General features: G+C 41.3%; 1 protein-coding gene across 2 annotated transcripts in view; it reads right to left on the bottom strand.

Moving 5' to 3' along the window:
- Positions 1-280: 280 nt before the first annotated feature.
- Positions 281-19,538, bottom strand: part of Gopc (golgi associated PDZ and coiled-coil motif containing) — a 28,090-nt gene continuing 8,832 nt past the window's right edge. The window contains exons 2-9 of one of the 2 annotated variants that reach the window (XM_010644969.3): positions 17,640-17,804; positions 15,911-15,934; positions 12,992-13,167; positions 11,539-11,704; positions 9,180-9,275; positions 8,102-8,266; positions 5,253-5,433; positions 281-3,494 (exon numbers count right to left, since the gene is read on the bottom strand). In XM_010644969.3, coding sequence (XP_010643271.1) covers positions 3,361-3,494; positions 5,253-5,433; positions 8,102-8,266; positions 9,180-9,275; positions 11,539-11,704; positions 12,992-13,167; positions 15,911-15,934; positions 17,640-17,804 — 1,107 coding nt within the window. In that variant the 3' untranslated portion in view covers positions 281-3,360. The remainder of the gene's footprint in view (positions 3,495-5,252; positions 5,434-8,101; positions 8,267-9,179; positions 9,276-11,538; positions 11,705-12,991; positions 13,168-15,910; positions 15,935-17,639; positions 17,805-19,538) is intronic. The other variant, XM_010644970.3, reaches the window with a different exon arrangement.

Raw genomic sequence — 19,538 nt, forward strand, 5'->3', positions numbered from 1 at the left:
GGAAAAAAAGTTTTCCCCAAATAACTGAGTGATTTGGAAGCATAAACCAGCACAAAAAAGCAACAGAATCAAGCTTATATATAATGACAAAAAACAAGTATTTCTGACTGTTCAGAATTCATTTTCTGAAATATGTTAACTTATTTTTTCTAGGAAATATTTTATCATAATTTAGAAACTTCTAAGTTATGTATACATAGATACTAAAATGGAAGACTATCTTCTTAAAGAGTAATAGAATTGGTTTCTGATTCTTATTGGCTGTCAGGTTTCTAATACAAAACTAAAGTCAAGCAGACCAGGGCTTTTTTTTCTTCTTTTATTTTGCCATCTGCTAAGTTTCTACAGAAAAGTTGCCCCTGCAGTTGCTCTGGAAGTTCTTTCAACAAATATGTTTTCAACTAATTCATATTAAACAGTTCTTATGATTAAACAATTAATTCCTACCCCTCCCAAACCAGGTCAAGCTTTTGCATGGACTTCAATGCTTTGGTACAACTTGGAATAAATAATAAACCAAAATATATTTCATGTGAAAGAAACAAAAAAATGTTTATTTTTTAAAATGAGGTCAATACCATTTTAATGTAGGAGATGCCTTCTTTATTTACAGGCTAATAAAAAAATATTAAACTCAACTAGATATAATACATTTGTCATAAATCTTACAGGTCTGAAGCCACCCCAGGAGGAAGGCTGGAAGAGGTGCAATAGCAGATTACATAAGAATGTCAATGTGCAATTTGTGTATGAATCACTGCATTTTTGTTTCTAGAAGGGAAAAATAAGTCCACTGTGGTAGGGGAAAAAACCAGCACCATGGACAGGTTGTGCTAACTTTTGGTAACTTCAATGATAATTGCCAACACTCGCAGAATTTTAATCTTTCTTACAAGTATCTTAGCAATAATGTATTTTCATCATATTCCTATCAGAAATGCTACAGAGTAGAATCTGAAGTTAACCGTAAACACATATACACATATACTTCCATTGGACACTCTCTCAACTACTGTTTTTCTGTGTATTTTTTTCTTCACTTTTTCACTGTTTCTTATCTGCTTGGCTTTTTCCTAGAAGTGTCAGTATTACATGCGTTTTCCTACTATAAATGTGAAAGTACCAGAACTGGTTCTCACTCGGGCCTTTGGGAAAAGCCTGTAACTATTAGTTCATCCTCAAGGCTGTATATCCTAACACAAGTGTGCAACAATGTGGTTTTGGCACCACCAGAAGCTCACAGTGGCTTCTAAGCGACAGAGCTCTCAACATGAGTGCAAACACGTGAGGGGAGGAAAAGGGTGCTACTGTGTAGAAACCTTTCAATGTACTGTCAGCCTTGAGCGGAGTTTCACAACCATCGCATACAATCCAACTTACAGAGCACACTCACAAAAATGCTAGTAAGGTTCTAAAACTCCTTGTAGTCTTATTATGTGTTTCCTGAAAAATCAAAGGAGTATAGCTTAAACTTACCAAGGGCTCAGTCCTAGTAGATACAGGATATCTCTAAAGAAACACTATGGTCAGTTGACTTTAAGATAGCAACATGGTTTCATGTTTTCAGACCGGCTACTGAGGCACTTTTCTTTACTAAATGAATACACTGGCTAAAATCCAGTTTGCAGTGTCATGTGTGGCTGTGTGTTTTACACAGGGGATGCATGAAGAAAAAATCCACCTTTTTCTTTTAAGAAGCCTAGATACCCACCCCACCCCCGGTCAGGAGCAACACTAACATTAAATACTAACTCTTGCTTAAAGGCAATGTTATATATACTACGAAGTATTTTAATCCCAGTAGCAATATACACCGTGAAGTGCACTTCTAGTTACAAATTAACACGGTGATATAGGGATGAATAAAGCCACCAAAACAAACTCTAAATAAGCTATTGTTAAAACATAAATTTATAAATAGCAAAATCATGAAATAAAGTATATACAGCTTACAGATTTAACTTTGAACAAATATATAGTGCATCTTGGAAAGACAAAATGTCTTATCAACATAGCATCTGAATACTAGAAATGAGACACTGATAATATTCTAAAAGCTTCGGAGGCTTTTCTCCCTTTAGTACACCCTTAAACGTTTACTTCTTTTAAACAGTGACAGGAGCAGAAATTACCACCTCTTCAAATGTAACGTTTTCATTTTCCTCAGAAGGCTAGGACAGCCTATGGAGCAGCCAACAGAGAAGGAACTCTGCTTACCCTGGGACAAGAGAAGAGCAAGCTGAGGTGTGCACATGCAAACCCTTCAGACACACACACACACACACACACACACACGCACACGCACACGCACACATCCCAGTGTCAACCCAAGCAGGGACCATCACCTCCTCTTGTCCGCCTCAGCCTCCAGCTATGCAGGTGACTGGCAAACCAGGTATGTAAGAGAAAACTGCTCTTTTGAGCTCAGTACTTCATGACACAGTACAAATATAAGCCTTTCCCGCCAGAAAGATTTATCTTCACATGCCAGGACTATCACAAGAGAAACTATAAACAACTCAAAAAGTACAAAACTTTTTCACGGTCCCCAGAAAAATAAACATTTGAGACTAAACATTAATAATGTAATGCTCCAAAACCATGCATATGGATCAACATAATTGAGAACAAGTATTCTACATTCATCTCCATTTCCTTTAAAATCCAAAAGTAAAATTTACAGTAACTTTTCAGAAACACTTCTAGTGCACCATTGATTTATAAAGGATTGCTTTAAGAAAACTATTTTGTACTACACTGAATGAAACTCAGAAGGCAAACACATTACAATAAATGACCATAAAGAGTTCAGGCATCTGGATGCACATTTTTTAAAAAACCTAAAACCATTCTTTCAGTTAAAATAAAAAATTAAGCCTACATTTCTGCCTTGCCTTGTGCAGACTCAATTCACTGAGTCAGTTCTGTCCTTTGAAACACCACAGTTAATATTCTGAAATATATGTGAACTCCCTTACTCCTGAATAATGACTATTTTTAATAAAAGTCCAGTTGGCACTGTCCAGCTTCCAAATAAGAAGGGAATCAAATAAAATAGTAGTGCTTCATTTGGTACTTAAGAGCCTAGCAATACAATATTCCTTTGGGAAACACATGCTTTGGTGCTTACAACTTCAGGTAAATCAAAACTGCCTTACATGCAATAGCTAACTAATTGTGGTGTACCACGGAAAAGCGGGGTGTGCATTTGGAACTGTTCGCACGAAGCCCTGACGTACCTGCCTTTCTCTAGGCAACAAACAGCCTCTCTCAACCCGGGATGGTCTTTGTCACCACCCTCTCTGGTACCCCCAATTCAAACAAAGTCTGATGAGCCATCCTGTCTGGAGCTGCAGATGCTCAGAAAGACTTTTTATGATACAGGCCACCGTGCAGGTCATCTAATTTTGAAGCCGTATCGTCCAGCTGAGTCTCACTTGAAGTTCCCAGGTCTCCATTCTCCTGGGCATCAGTGACTGTCTTCTTATTATAGCCTGAAAGACAGGCAAAGGAAAAGAGTGGTTAATTTCTGGTCTAAAAATATACTTCATTTTATAGTTTTACTGAGCAAAAACCAAAGGAATGCCCACTGTACTCAGTAGCAGTAAAACAAGGCAAAATAAATTAATCATCAGTAATTTCTGACAAAGGAATTTTTTCCACATGTAATGGTAAAATTCAGTCAACTACACATACAGCCGAAATCTGAACGGCCCTCTCCCTCACACGATTCTGCAGTGTTACCTATGGGCCATTCACTGAGTGCGGCAATTCTAAAGGCGGACACATTTCACTTTACCATACAAAAACTGGCATCAGTATCGCCACCAACCTCATTAGAGAAGTCAGTTCTGAGGCACTCAGGAGCTGCCGAGTGCAGTGACTGACGCGTTTTACAAAATCCCAAGTTTCCCTTCAGCGCTCCCATTTCATCACTGGCAATAAACACCATCAGCGGTCTTCCTTGAAGTGACAGACTTTGTTCCTATTTCAGTTAATGGCCCCCAGGCAGTCTGGATAACCACAATGTGCCAGTCATCCTTTCCAGTAAGAACCGTCTTCTCTGAAAGAAGCAAGGCGCCAGGCACCAGCACCCCATGCGCCCCTGCATGCACCGCACAGAGCAGTACTACAGTGGCACTGGGAGGCAGGCAGACTGAGAAGGGAATGGAAGGGAAGGCAGGTTTATTCGCTAGCTCACGGGCCCAGCGGAAGTCCCCCTCCAGAGTCTGAGCCCCGTTTCTACATCTGCCCTCTAGACAGGGCAGGGGACAGAAGCAGAACTTAGCAAAGGGCAGGGAGGTGGAAGTAATGCTGCTTTTTAAACTTTTCTTAGTTTATCTTTAAGACATAGGGAGACGGGGAGGTATGGGCAGGTGCGGCCTCAGCAGCTCATCTGTCAGGCACAGACCTTCGTGGGCTCAGCAGGAGGGGCGGGCGAGCCCTGAGGCTGTCAGTCTGTCTGTCCTTTGTTCCTTTCCGTTTCAGTACGTGTGCATGCTGTGGCCAGTACTTCATAAACGTGTTCTTACATGTTCACACAGCACCATTTTGCGTAAGAAGAAAAACAGTTCTGACTTTCATTGAGGATATGTTTAAAACTAGTACTTTCTTCTTTTTCCTCAGAGTGGGCGAAGGGAAGAGAGTCATGCCCACTACTGCCCAGGGACCAGCAGTTCTGCCCGAACTGCTTTCATACTGTGGGTGCAAATTCTGCAGACAAGTGCATCAAAACAAGTTTTTCCTCATGGATCCCCGAAAGACCTCAAGACTCTCGAGACCCAAGGATGGTAATTTTCTAACCACTGCTCTGTGCCCAACAAAGTGCTACAATTTCCCTTTGGTGTGCGAGCGACAGTAATGGAGCTAAACCAAGGACCTTCAGCATCACAGTGATGAGTCAAACACCGATCCTGCAAGCCCAGCAGCTTCCTCCTACCCAGCCTGCAACTCACTGTTTCGAATGACAGATTCGACTACATTAAGACAGATCTATTCTAAAAGCCATCGGAGTCTTGTTTCAATTTAGAAGATTTGAGTTTTCTGTATCTTTTAAGGACTTTAGTAGTCCAAGATGAATCTACAGAAAACGTAGGTAGACAATATTTAAGCATGGCTGCTGGTGTACAACAAAACCACAAGTAGGACAATGCTGTCATCTGTTGGTCTCGTGAGTGCAGCGTGACTGCAGAACACCTGAAGCTTCCCCTCTGGAAGTTGCGCTCACAACGAGCATGGTCAGTGATCTCTACCTGGGAACGCTCTGCCTTCCCCACTGGTGTCTTTGCAACTAGCACCAGGGTTGCCGCCACCTTCCAATTCATCAAGGTACAGACGGTAACGATGCCCACTCTCATCTTCATACTCCACATTCTCGTCATCAGAGTCCACTTCAGGAGCCACGTACACCACTTCGAATTCAATCTCTCCCCTCTAAAGGAGGGAACAAAAGGGGTCCAGTCATTATCATCGAAGCCAAAGGGTTTCCAAAATCTCAGTGGGCTGCTGCTCCTTCCAGACCACAGAAGAAACCAGACTCCCGGGGCAGCGGAGACCAAGAGGCCGTGCCATCGAGACAACCTTGTGCGTCTGCTCCACAAACCATTTCCTCGTGCTACTAGCAGTTCTACTAGTCACAGTATTTTTTGCTAACAGATCCAAAATTTGTTTTGTTTTGTTTTCTTGGTACCAGGGATGGAACACTTGTGCTTGTGAGACAGGTGGTGGAGCCACAGAGCTAAATCCCTGCCTGGCCCAACAGATCTAAAATTTAAAAGGATGCTTAACTATTTATACAATTCTGGAAGAAGTGTTCAGTTACAAAGTCTTTTTTTCTTTTTTTGGTACCGGGGATCAAACTTGGGACCCTGCGCTTGTGAGGCAGGTGGCAGAACCACTGAGCTAAATCCCCGGCCCTTCAAAGTCATTTTCAATGTTGTACTGTACACAGCAATTCAGTAGATCCACCTAGAAAATTAAATATTAAGTAAGCTTGCAGATGAGGACATTACACAAACTTTCTGTACGAATTGAAGAAGCCCCTACATGATGATTTCTTACTGAACAAATCTTAAACCTTCTTTTAACCTTCACCAAGTACCATAGTGTTAATCAAGATACTCTGTGTAGTTACAATGTGGCTCCTGTGTTTTGGTCCTCAGAATTAACCCATGTTGGTCTCCAACAGGACCCAGAAAGCCCTGTGAGCCCCCAGAGAGGTCATTTTCCCAGCACGTGTGCCAACTAAGCACACGAGAGAGAACACAGGCCCCCAAGTCCTAGCTTTTCTACGCTGGACTAAGCTATCATTTCTGTACTGTCGATCTTTTAATAATGATTTTATGTTCAAGTACAATATTACAGATCATTTTAGTTTAATAATTTCAAGCTATATAAGTCATTTCAGAAGAGATTATAAGCACTGCATGCAGGTCTGGTGACTACTGCTCTGGCAATGCCTCCTTTGCTCAGATCGCCTTTTCTTTTTTTTGTGGCACTGGGAATTGAACTCAGGCCCTTGTGCTTGCAAGACAGGCAGCGGAACCACTGAGGCAAATCCCCCGCCCAAGAACGCCATTTCTGACTGCTCCTCACTAGGTGAGTCTCTGTGGTGCTTTCTTCCCAGCTTGAACTGCTGGGAAAGTCACGTCTGATAGTTTGTAAAATGTGCCCTGGTTTCCTTATGACTGCCTGCTCATGGTTCTATTGAGCCCCCTCTCAGCTATCAGACCACAGTCACTTGTAACTGGGAAAACACCAACTTATGCATTCCTCTCTCTCTCATCAGATAATGTTTTAAAATACCACTTGGAAGAGCCGTGGGTGATACAGTCGTCTCCCGTGAAGTTCTAGAGAATAGTATCAGTCTGTGGTTAGATACAGACTGCGGGGTGAACATGCAGAAGTTTGTAACAATCAGCGGCGTGCAATAACAGAACGGACTACACTGCTTTATTGCCAGTGAGTCTTCTCTTGTAACGCAATTACTTGAACAGTCTGTTGTAGAGGAATTTATGCAACATGTGGCGCTGACCTGATGAGCTACGACTCCGTATTTTACTGAGATCCAGTTCAACACTGGACGTCCACTGGTGATCCCAGAGGTCTCTCGGTACCAACATCCCATTCCCCATTTTTCACAGGCATGAAAAACAAATATTATGGCCTTTGTCTAGATGTCCCCACAGCCTCCTGCAGTCAGGGATGGAGCTTTTCAGAGGTGGCTGTGATGCTCGGATTAAGGGTGTGTGGCTACTACACTACTGCACTGATCAGTATGGCAAGAGTTCTGGGTAGGATTCCGAGCGTCCCTCCTTGGGGGTGAGTGCTCTCTGCCCTAACAGGAGGGAGCCTAGATACAATATAAGGGACCGAAAGAATCTGTCACTTGCTGCTTGCTGCCTTCTGCGGGTGCTCTGGGATGCCCTCTACCACGCCAGCCCACCTTGGAGCTGGCCAACTATGAAGTGAAACTTCTATGAACTGTGAGCTCAATAGATTTTTTTCTCCTTTAACTTCGGGTATCTTGTCTCAGCGATAAGAAAAGTAACCAAGACAACAAACAAACAACTCTAAACCTTCTGTGTAACTCTAGAACATGAAATCTACTCTAAAATTTAGTTGCTCTGCAACCTTGAAGAATTCCTTAATCTCTACGAACTAGAGTTTACTCATCTTCAAGTAGGAGTTAGGCTAGATGGTTTCTAAGGATCCTTCCGGTTTGATAGTCAATGAACAAAATCAACCCTCTTCTAGTGTTGTCTTGTTCACATCCCAATGCATCTGCGTGGTGTTTCTGCTATTAGGGATGTGGCTTCCCTGTACCTTACCCTGCTCTGGGTATCTGCACACTCCTTCCAACAATACTTCCAACCTACCACACAGACAAGCAGGCCATGGCACAGAGGACGTAAGCGACTTGTCAGTTTTGTGCTCACATAAAAGAACAAATGAAATAGCTCCTTTTCAGTAAAATCTGACCAGTGTCATTATACGGTTCTCAACTCAAAGGAAATAAGCATTCACCTATAAACATTTTTTACTACTTGAGAAATTTCAATGGAATGTAGAAACTGTTCCTGATGACACAAAGGGAACTCACCTGCTGGGAAAGTATGGTTACGGCTTCTTTATGCTTCGTGTCCCTCAGGTTAACTCCGTTGACTGCCAGAATGGCGTCCCCGACATGCAGGCCTCCACATCTGTCAGCAGGCTGCCCGGGATGGATCTCAGAGATGAGGATGGGGACACCGTGTTCCTTCCCACCCTGACACCAAGGCAGGAAGTCCGTTTACACATTGTGGACGACAGTCACAGATTATTCCAAACTTTAACATTTTCTTAAAAACGCCTTCCATTAAACGTTTATACTATCCCTGTAAACACTGGGTAGCATTTTATTTGCTACTTAGGTCATGGCAAATAAATCTGACAAGTATCAAAGAATTATGTCCACTTTTTTCAAACACATTCCAGAGCCAAAATTACCACAATGTCAAAAATAAAAAAATCAATGATCCTAACTCTTAAAGATGAATAAAAATATTTATGGGTTAAGACTACACAGCACTATATTATCAAATCCAAACTGCTGAGTCTGGTAAAAACAATTATTTGATGTATCAGAGTCGTAAAATTTTTAAGATGCATTTTCTGAATGATAAAATGTGATTAACAAGACTAAAACAAAACAGTTCCTATATACACCAGGTTGCTCTCAAGAATGCTGCCCAAGACCACTGCTTGAAAAAACATCAAATTAACAAAAGGCATAATGCTTAGACCCAGAGCCGATGAAACTTGACGGCTAACTATAAAACGAGAGAAAGGTGACATACACCCTTGAGAAAAAAGAAAACCCATACCATCCGGAGCATTGCCCACAGAAGAAAACAGCCATTCTCTGGTCCCAAGGGCTTCTATAAGCATCATGGTATCTAATACAAAACTATGATTTGGGTCATAATGAAAATGCTAATCCATGCAACTGAGGAATATTTAACAGTTGTCAGGAAGATTTACATACAAAAAAGTACACAAAAATGTTAGTGTCCAAGTGTTGAATAAACTGACTTATTAGGATGTGTATCCAGAATAGCGTTTCCCACACTGTGTCCAACAAAGGCAAAGGACTACATCAGATAATTGTACAGAAGGAAACCAGAAGCACTACTTCTTACTGTAATTGAAATGCCAAGGCCCTCGTGGTCTTCCTTAAGGAGAAGAATTTTTCTAATGGGACCAACTCCTTGGCTTTTCTTTAAAGAGTCTTGATCCTTATTGGGGAGAAAAAAGAAAAAACTCTGTATCAGTTAAATCATGTCAAGCAGGGAACGCTTATGCTTTATCACTTGCTTTTAGAAGTCTATTACTTTCCTGGTATAGAAACAGTACGGTATTAAGAAAGTAACACATAAAGTGGAAAATAAAAATGCTTTGTTAATATGGTAACAATTAAAGGTTATTTTATCAACCAGGTTTTTTTTTTACATATTGAAAAACTGATGCGTGTCTTTATATTGTAGGACATCGCAAAAGAAATTATCACCAGGAATTATTCAGTAAGCAAGTGTTCTAGGAGTAAAGTAGGCAATGCCTGTCTGCACTGGAAAATATCTTAGAAGATACCTGTTTCAACTGGTTTACAGGCATGAAAACGTATTTCCAATTTAATCATTTATTACTGTTTCATTCTTCGGCTCTGAAGCCTCTCTCTGAAGCAAGAACCTTGGTTCCAGTAGCAACCCATTCTCTCTGGTGTCTTCATACTTTCTCTAAACTCCTTTCCTACGTGGCAGGTGAATCCTCACCACTGAAACCTTGGATCCTTCCATCTCCTGCTTCCCTTCACCACCCTCTCCAGACCCCAGTCAAGGTGCTGCATTGATGCTCACGCCTCCCACTCAGCACTGGGCTCTCTCGCTGAGTTCAATAATGTCTGAGCCTAACCTGTGCAGCTAGTTTTTTTCCTGTGGTCACTGTCGTCATTTCACTGGCACTTTTTAGTCACCACCCTACATGAACCTGCAGGAAGTTGAGCCTGGCCCCTCTCCTCCCAGTACCCACTGTCTTTCCTGGTTTCTAGAACATTCCTTTCTTGGGTAGCCAATGCGTACCCGGTAGCTCTGCCTCAGGATTTCTCCTACCTAACGTATAGGTTTGTATCCCTGGCCTCCCATTTTGCTTTATACACACTTGCCCTGAAGACCAAATCAATTCCATGGTCTCAGTTATAAGAGATGAATGGTTTCCCTAACACTTCAACTCAAGACTTCCCTCCTGAGCCCCGTCACATGTCTACCTGGGTGGACATCTTGGAAGTCCTACTGGCAACTCTGATATCCATGTCAAAATGCGGTCTCTTCCTTTCTAAGCTTCATTTTTCTCTATTCTCTTTATCAATGGAAGTCAGATCATGCTCAGATGGCCAAAACAAAATTCTAGTCTCTTCCTTCTCATTCACCTTCTTAACTAATAGCAGCCAAAGACTTAAACCATTCATGTCCTTCTGGTTCTAATTCTATCGAAGCCCTCTGAAATGCCGCGTCCCCTGCCTTCATTGCTTCCTCTGTGGATTATCATCCTACCTTTCAGACTGGATACAATGACATAGTGTTTGCCATTTTCCTTAAAAGCCCCACGGTTATCAGGAAAGTCAACACTGCATTGGTAGTGTAAAATAACTTTTGTCATCCAGTCACTATCTAGAATCTCTCTTACTTAGCGGCTTTTATCACTCAGACATCACTGTTACCAGCTATCTGTCTTCCTCTGCATCTCTCCTATATTCCCAGTCTTTTGGACCTAGATGTTAATGGGGGCCACTGACGCCTTAGACAGCAGCACAAGCAGTGCTGTACTTCCCACTCCTCTTCCAACTCTCTATGCACGTCATCAATTCTTCTGACAGTAACTCTTGCAGGGGCTGTTGACCTGTGAGCCACAAGGGCAAGACCAGACACGCCTTCACACAGTAAGGTCTGGATTCTCAGGCCTCCCAATAAAGTGCAGCAAAGGTGTATGCCAGGGAGAGGCTCCCGTCCAATGGCAGCTTCAGCAAGAGATCACTGGACACAGACCTCAGGTCCTAGCTTAGCAGGTGTAATTGTTATTTCAGAATCCTAGCTTTCTGGGATCTGGGTTACCAAAGATTCCCTTAAAGAAATTTCCTCAAATACTTTGTCAATTTACAAAATGTTCACATGCTTTCACCTAACCCTAAACAACCCTTAAGTAAACAGCCCAGCTGTAGTCTGGGAGCATTGTGAAACTAATCCAGAGCACAGTGACGTGCCTGCCAGTGGAGTCACTGTCCTCAGAAACACCACTCCACTCGCAGGACTAATATTAGTGCGTGCGAAGAACTGCCTAAACTCACCTGATCTGGGCCGACCACGCTTCAATGTATGCGACCTAAATAAAATGAATCCCATTTTCACTCTCTATAAAAGTTCCAAACAGCACTAGAAGCAAATACAGAACAGAAGGACTTGGGATTAAGGCAAGGAGGAGACCAAGAAGCAGCAGCAAAGCACATACGTGGCCTGGAGGTGCCTGCATGGGTCGTTTCAAGTCGTTCCGTCCCCTGCAGGCTCTGATGACCGTCTTGTGCCGGTGCAAATGGATTTCAGCTTCTAGCTGGTTCCAAAGCTTATCATGAGCAGGACCCTTCATGTCTCGTCCTAGTAACTGTATTTGCTGGACCCTTCAAATTAGGAAATGAGTCGAGTTAGTTTTTCTTATACTTACTATAGAACTGAGAAGAAATACTAAACAAAGTCCCTTTTGCATAAATCTTAACTGGTAATAAAAACATTCAAGAACTTCTCCATGTCTTTCAGATTTATAAAAATATGAAAACTCTAATAAGGACAGAAATCAAGGGAAAATCAGTAAAAATTTTTTTTAAAGGAAATGACAACTTTTAGTCATATTCTGTTCTTACTTCAAATATCCCTTAAAAAATAATTTGAGATCAAAGTCAATTAACATGTGTTTGGGCCAGGGATTTAACTCAGTGACTCCGCGACTGCCTCATAAGCGGAAGGTCCTGAGTTCGATCCCTGATAGAAAAAAAAAAAAAAAAAAAAGAAAGAAAAAAAAAAATCTTACCCTGAGTTCAATATGAAATTCTGTGTTTTAGCTGGGTCTGGTGGTGCATGCCTATAACCCCAGCACTCAGGAGGCTGAGACAGGAAGAATGCTGATAGTTCAAGGCCAGTCTAAACTACAGAGTGAGACCCTGTCTCAAAAAAACAAGAAGGAAAGAAAGAAGTAGAACCCACTTTTAATCCTAGCACTAGAGAGGTTGTAAAAAAAAAAAAAAAAAAAAAAAAAAAAGGAAAGAAAAGAAAACATGTTTAATGTCTTGCATATAATAAAGGTAACTTAATACCTGCACTCAGATACAATGGTATTAAATATTAGCTTTTCGATGACAGTGACTGAACAAAAGCCTTTCTTCTGAGTTTCTTTTCATAAAATGATTATTTTTAAATGTGGTAAAGTTAACAGAAGTTTTACTTCAAGATGATATAAATACCTTTTCTTTGCTTCACATCAATTCTCAATGTAATATTAAAATAAACAAAATGACTCCGAATACTTAGTAAAATGCCAGCAGACCTTGTTTGTTAATTATAAAAATCAGCTGTTAACTTAATATCCCTTTCGTGTGTGAGGGGAGCTCTGACTGCCGCATGACACGAAGACTTCCTTACAGAAGCTCTGCTGGCCACGGGACCCCCACCCGTTCCAGCACCGAGGCAGGAAATGGCTGCAGCGTTCACCCGAGCTACTCCAGGGGCCGCCCGTGTCTGAGGGAACCGCACTTATCCTGTGTGGGTAAACGGCAATCTGCAATGGCGTCGACATTCATTTAAGAAAAGTCAGCGGTCACCCACTGTGACATGACATCGAGAGTCGACGTTAGCTTCACTCAGCGCACAACCGCACGCCCGGCCCCGAGCACACGAGCGCACGTCCCACGCACCTCCCCGCCAGCTCCTTGTCCAGGTACTTGGCGGCCAGCCTGGCCCCGTACACCTCGGCCTGGAGAACGGCTATGTGTCTGCGGAGGGCTTCGTTCTCCTTTCGCAGCAATTTCACTTCGGCTTCCAGCTGGGCTTCTTTCACTTTTTCTGTTTTGTTTGCTTCAAGCTCTCTTTCCTATTATAATTTTTTCCAAAAAATATAATTGAATGAAAACTTCTTTATGACTTTTAGCAGTAAACTACGTCCTTAAAATAGTCTATGATACCAGCAATGAAAGTAACATGATGAAAATGGCCACTTCATTTCGAAGGAATACAGTGGTTTTAAAATCAGAACCACTGGATAAGCCAAGGCCATCAGGCACCCTGACACTGAGGACGGCAAGAGCAGCAGCTTTCTCCAAATGCAGTAGCTAGTCCAATCCGCTGCTTACTTTCTACACATGACTCAACCTTGCCGGTAAAAAGTGCATTGAAACATTAAAACATACCTACACAGAAGTATGTCTATGGCGCATAATATGACTGACCTTGGGGATGTGACTCAGCTCTCTGTCTACATGTTAAAGTGAGCACAGAACTATTTTCTAAGGAAAACCTTGGCCTCGTGCTGCCTCTGAGAAAATATCCACCCATTTTCGGCTGTCACAGAAGGACATCATCCTATGCTCCACCTGTCAGATAGGTCAACTCTATGAATCTACAGGGGTTAGCCAGAGAATATCATCCCAAGGCTAAGCTTTTATGAAAAATTCACAGATGAGAAATAATGTTCAATTTATCACAAACACAAAGCATAATCTGTACATTTCTACAAACCGAAGGCTACAAATAGAATTGCCTTCAGGATCCAAGCGCAAAACAGACGAGCAGCTTCAACATAAAGTGCAAAATGGCAGATTCACAGTCCTGCCCACTGGCAGGCTAATTCAAAACTAGTACGTATGCAACGTGTGTGGCCAGAGAATCTTCCCAAGAACCATATATGCCCGACTTCATACTTGCCCTCCTCTTGCCCAGTTATATCTGCTCCTGAGGTGTGGACGACATGCTCACTGCACCACATGTCCCCTGCCAGAAGACTTTAATAAAAATCTATTTTACCAACTGGAAAACACTGTCCCTTCTGAGGAAATATGGCAAATGATATTGTTTCTATTTTATGGGCACTAATCAAGTATTTCCTTTTTGCTTCTTGAAATCAAGAAACTACAAAACAAACTGCTTTGGTCTACCTCTTCTGACCAACACCAAAATATGATATATTAAAATATAAGGCAGTGTATTCCATAATCTTAAAAACTACAGATATTTTAAAAATATGCATGTGTACATGTACGTAAAAAGAACTTAAAACTAATAAAAACTGAGCCAGGCATGGTGGCACATGCCTGTAATCCCAGCACTCAGGAGGCTTAAGCAGGAGGACTGCTGCAAGTTCAAGGCCAGCTTGAACTACACAGGAAGACCCTGTCTCAAAAAACCAAAACACCCAGCACTTGGGAGGCTGAGGCAGGAGGATCGCTGTGAGTTTGAGACCAGCTTGGGCTACATAGTGAGTTCCAGGTCAGTCTCAACTATATAGTGAGACCCTGTCTCAAAAAAAAACAAACACACAAAAAAAAAAAAACCCTAATAAAAACTATGAAATGCTATGTATATTTTTTTGATTAAAATGTTTTATATGTGATAAACAGAAGTAAGATTAGCAGGCTTTTTAAACTTCTATAAAGAAAAATATAACCCTTAAACTTAATTTCTAGATTATTAAAGGATTTGAAATATGACTAAGCCAGAATTTTTCTTCCATAGCAATTCTGAAATTAGTAATGCATCAATTTCAGAATGTATTTCCTAAAACAGCAGATATCATTTCTCCCCTGCCCAAAAGGAGCACTTTCCAGTAATTAATGTACAAAAACCTTTTTATGTCATTTATTGGTATGTGTTTCTGGGCCGGGGATTTGGCTCAGTGGTGCCACGCCAGCCTTGTAAGCACAAAGTCCTGAGTTCAATCCCAGGTACCAAAAGAAAAAGCAAAAAAAGACCAAGAACCCTTCAGCAAATGGGCTAAGTGAACATGATGGTGAGCAACCTCTACTTCCAATTACTCTCATTACACTCTGTCCGTGGGATCTGAGAAACACACTAAGCTACCACTTTGTTTTAATGATTTAAACCCCCAATGAATACTTTTAGAACTGAAATTTAAAGACGTAAGCAAGATCAGGATGAAAGAAACTGAAGATAATTACTTCTAGATTTAAAGGGATTTGTTTGTTTATTAAATTAACCCGCTTGTTATTAAGTAACAAACAAGAATTATTTATTTTATTTGCAGGCCAGGGGCTGATCCAATGTCCTCGTGCATGACAGGTGAGTGCTTCACCTCAAGCCATGTCCCCAGCGTTATTTTATATTTAGATACGCAAAGTGCATATTGTTAAAAGAAACAAAGTCAAGAGACAAACTGAGACCTGATTAGGTGGGGTGATGAGAATATTGTTACTTTCTAAAATAATTTCTGGTAAAGGATTTTTAAGATCCAGTTGTTTTAATGGTCACACAATTATTCTCAAGACTGATCAAAGTTCTAACACATGCAGTGGATGAAGAAAAAACCAACATGCCTACTCTTTTCCTGGGAATAAATTCAAACAAACTGAAGGGAATAAGAAGCAGGCCTGCTTAATCTATAAATCTGTATAGCTGCAAATGACAAACAGAACAAAAAAGTTTAACCCCATGCAGCAAGAAAAATACAATGGGGCCACCCACTGAACTTATCAGGCATTTGAACTTTACAAACTGCCATCGTTAACATTTCCAAAGACACAAGAGTGACATGTAATATGCAAATAAACACGTGGAATACTTCAGCACGACATATTAAAGCCAAACAGAACTTATGTACTTACCAGCTCTTCCACAGAAGGGACAGACTTAAGACGTAAGAAAAAAGTTTTATAATTAGAAAACCATCCAAAAAATAAATTTATCTAGAGGTACAGTCATTAAAAGGAAAATTTCTATATGGCGAGTATCATTTGGGTAAAGTTCATTAGAATAAATACATTTGCAATCCAAACATGATAGTTAATTGCAGAGTATTAGACTAAAATTTGTTTCACCAAAATTAGTCACAACTGGTTCAGCACTCTCCTCAACAGTACTTGGTGTTCCAAGTCTAATGCTAAGGTAAATTCTTTCCTACTGAAATTGTAGACTGCTTCTCAATGTTAGCATCAAATATTTGAAAAAAGCAATTATGATCTTTTATTTTAATAAACAGTACTAATTTAGATTCATACAACTTCAGGATTTAAAAGGACTTTAAAAGAATACAAATATTCATTCAAATAAATTCTATCATTCAGTATTATAAACTAATCAAGCAAAATTAACTGCAGGTAAGTAAAACGTACAAATGCTCACTCATCACATCATCGCCTCACACCCCACCTCCCCCAGGCTTTGCCTATCTTATTCACTGCTGTGTCTCCACACAGCTTAACAAGAGGCCTGGCGCTCAGTACATAAGAGGGTACACTGAAGTGAGTAACATTTTTTTCTATGAAGAACTCATTAATTAAGAGGATACTAGGGCCGGGGATTTAGCTCAGAGTTGCTGCCACCTGCCTCCCAAGCACAATGTCCTGAGTTCGAGCCCCGGTATCAAAAAAAAGAAAAAAAGAAAAAAAAATACTGATCATGATAAATTCACACGAGCCAATATAGAGGCATTATAAAGTGTTCAGTAAAAAAGGCTTACAGCACAAAAGAATGAGCTACTGGACTGGCACCCACTTTCGTTTTCCTCTGCTTCCTTGTCAGAGCTCTGATTTTACTGCAGTTCACCACATGACCAACTAAGAGGCTTACAAATGGCCAGGGACAACCAATAAGATGCTGGCAGAAATCTCTGAGGAGAATGTTTCAAAAAGTTCTTTGGAGAAAGTAAACACACTAGATGCATGTCTGCCTTTTTCTTAGACTCCTACGCTCACTTACGCCTGGAATGCAGACATGAAATACTGACTGTAAAAAACACGAGTTAAGATGGCACCACACAACAAAGGAATGGACTTGTGTCCTTAGTGCCTATAGGGCTTGCGTGTCAGACTGTGCAACCTCCATCAGGGTTCTGCCAAGAGAAAGTAACTACAATTCCAGAGTGAGACATCACAACATGCCTGTAATTCAAGCTACTCTCAGGGGGATGAGCCAGGGCAACTCACTGAGACTCGTCTCAAAAAAACAGAAAGTCCAGTGGAGGAGCACCTGGCATGAGCAAGGCTCTACTATCAAAACAAAACCAAACAACCAGAATAACCCAATTTGTTACACACAGCTGAATTTAATCCTAACTGGTACAGTAGGGGAAAAAAAACTTCCTATGTCTTAATTCTAAATACCTCTTAAACCTACTTATGCACAGATGTTCAAACAAGAAAAAAATTCTATCAGCTGGTTATCGGTATCACTGATTATCCCTTAGTGATGAAGTCATGGAGGAGCATGGTGATCATAAACTCTGCACTTTCCCACAAAGAATACATGAACATTTTATACTTAAAAGGCCTCATTCAACACTCTCCTCTGTACCCTGGAGAGCAAGGAACACATACCACTCTTGCAGCTACTCACCAGTTTTGCCTTGATGGTACCAGAGTCGACACTGGGCCCAGTTTTCGCATGAAGCTGCAGCTGGATGGAGTGCAACTGTAAGAGCTGGTCATGGACCTCCTTCTCCAGCACAACTTTCTCTGCTTGAGTCTCTGTCAGTTCAGATCTCAGGTCCACCAACTGTGCCTTATAAAACAAGTGAAAACATTAAGTATGCTTCATTTTCTTTATTTGAATGTAATAGTATTCAACAATGGCAGTCTTTGACCTGTATCTACGGACACTTGAAGACTACTAACCAACCCAGACACCCATCTAAAGTGACAGGAAATAGTACCAATGAGATATCTAGGTGGCAGAAAAATTCCACAATAAACAGTATTTTTAAGACAATGCTGTTTCCATTTTACTTTAAGAAGCCTTTTCACTGTTTTGACTTGATCTTCAAAAGGTATGAAAACACACATATGATTCGGACCATCATCCTCTACAGTTCAGACAGCTGTGTGTCCAGGTGGGCACTCACATTGGCCAGAGACACTGTGAGCCCTGTGTCTAGCCCAGAGAGGAAGTGCACTCACTAACACCCAAGGTATCGACATGGACCACGTAAGCCCACAGGAGAGTGAACCTAAGTTTTCAGCAACCATGTAGCAGAATTCGTAAGGGCCACCTACCTGTTCAAATAGAGGCTTTTCGTTTCTACCCAACTGAAAATATACTGCTTAACCACTGTGCACAGGATGCGTCCCTCGTATTGGGTCATCCAAACTGAACACACCTCTGTTTCTCATGCAACTCTACATAATTTACCAAGAATCAAAGAGCCAAGAACTACAGTGGCACAACAAGAAAAAAAAAATTACAGATAATACTTTCAAAATTAAATAATTATTTATGCCCTTGAGAAACTTCCACATCAACTTCGAAGATAAATGTGTATAACCAAATGTTTTTAAATGTGGTAAATTACCAATATATAGATAATTGGTCCGGTCCCAAGGCATGTAAAGAAAAGGAAGACTTAAAGGAGGTTGGTAAGGAAAACTCATATAGGAAGCAAGGTTAAGCAAGCTCTTAGGGAAAAAGAAAACATGCAAACAAACAGTGGCACTGACAAAACCTAGAGGCAGGATGACAATTAGTGAAGGCAAACAGGCAAGGACTCTGGCAGCATCTGAGGTTTCCTGAGTACAAGGGTCAGTGTTACAAGGACCACAGGATGAGGACACACCTCTTAGTCCCAATTCTGCGTCCCACAGCAGGAGCCACCGCCTGGAATGGCACAGATGCTCCATAAGGACCAATAAAGTTGAAATGAATTCTTTTGGCGATACTGAGGACTGAACTCAGGGACTTGTGCACGCCAGGCAAGCACTTTGCCACGAGCTACAGCCCCAGCCAAGTTGAAATAAATTCTAATGATAGTCATATGACTCTGAATACTGTCTCCACGCATCCGTGATTTAACCATCTGACCACTCTCCTACGAAGACCCGTGTCCCGGGCTCCCTCTCTGCCTCGGCATGCAGACAATGCTCCTCCACTGGAGGGCAGCAGGTGCTGCTCTCCAACACCCCGTTCTGGTTTGTGAGGACACCAGCCTGTCACTCCTTGTCCGTCTGTTTCTGTTTTGTGTTTTCATGAGTCTAGTGTTTCTGTGTTTACACAAGACAGTTTAAACATTTATCAAACTACCGTACCATGATCTTCCTCAGAGAAGTTCTCAATGCCCATTTCCACTGTAACAGGAAAGCTGTGCAACAGAATTTGACACCAGCTACATGCATAATTTAAAGTGTTCGCATAGTCACATTTTTAAAAGTAACGAGAAAACAAGTGAAAGAGACATCTACAGTACACTCTACTTGACTCCATATATTTAGACTTCTAATCAGCATAACAATTACTGACTCTCCA

The sequence above is a fragment of the Fukomys damarensis genome, unplaced genomic scaffold, assembly GCF_012274545.1.
Source record: "Fukomys damarensis isolate Sample0158 unplaced genomic scaffold, DMR_v1.0_HiC HiC_scaffold_14, whole genome shotgun sequence".
NCBI classification, from domain to species: Eukaryota; Metazoa; Chordata; class Mammalia; order Rodentia; family Bathyergidae; genus Fukomys; species Fukomys damarensis.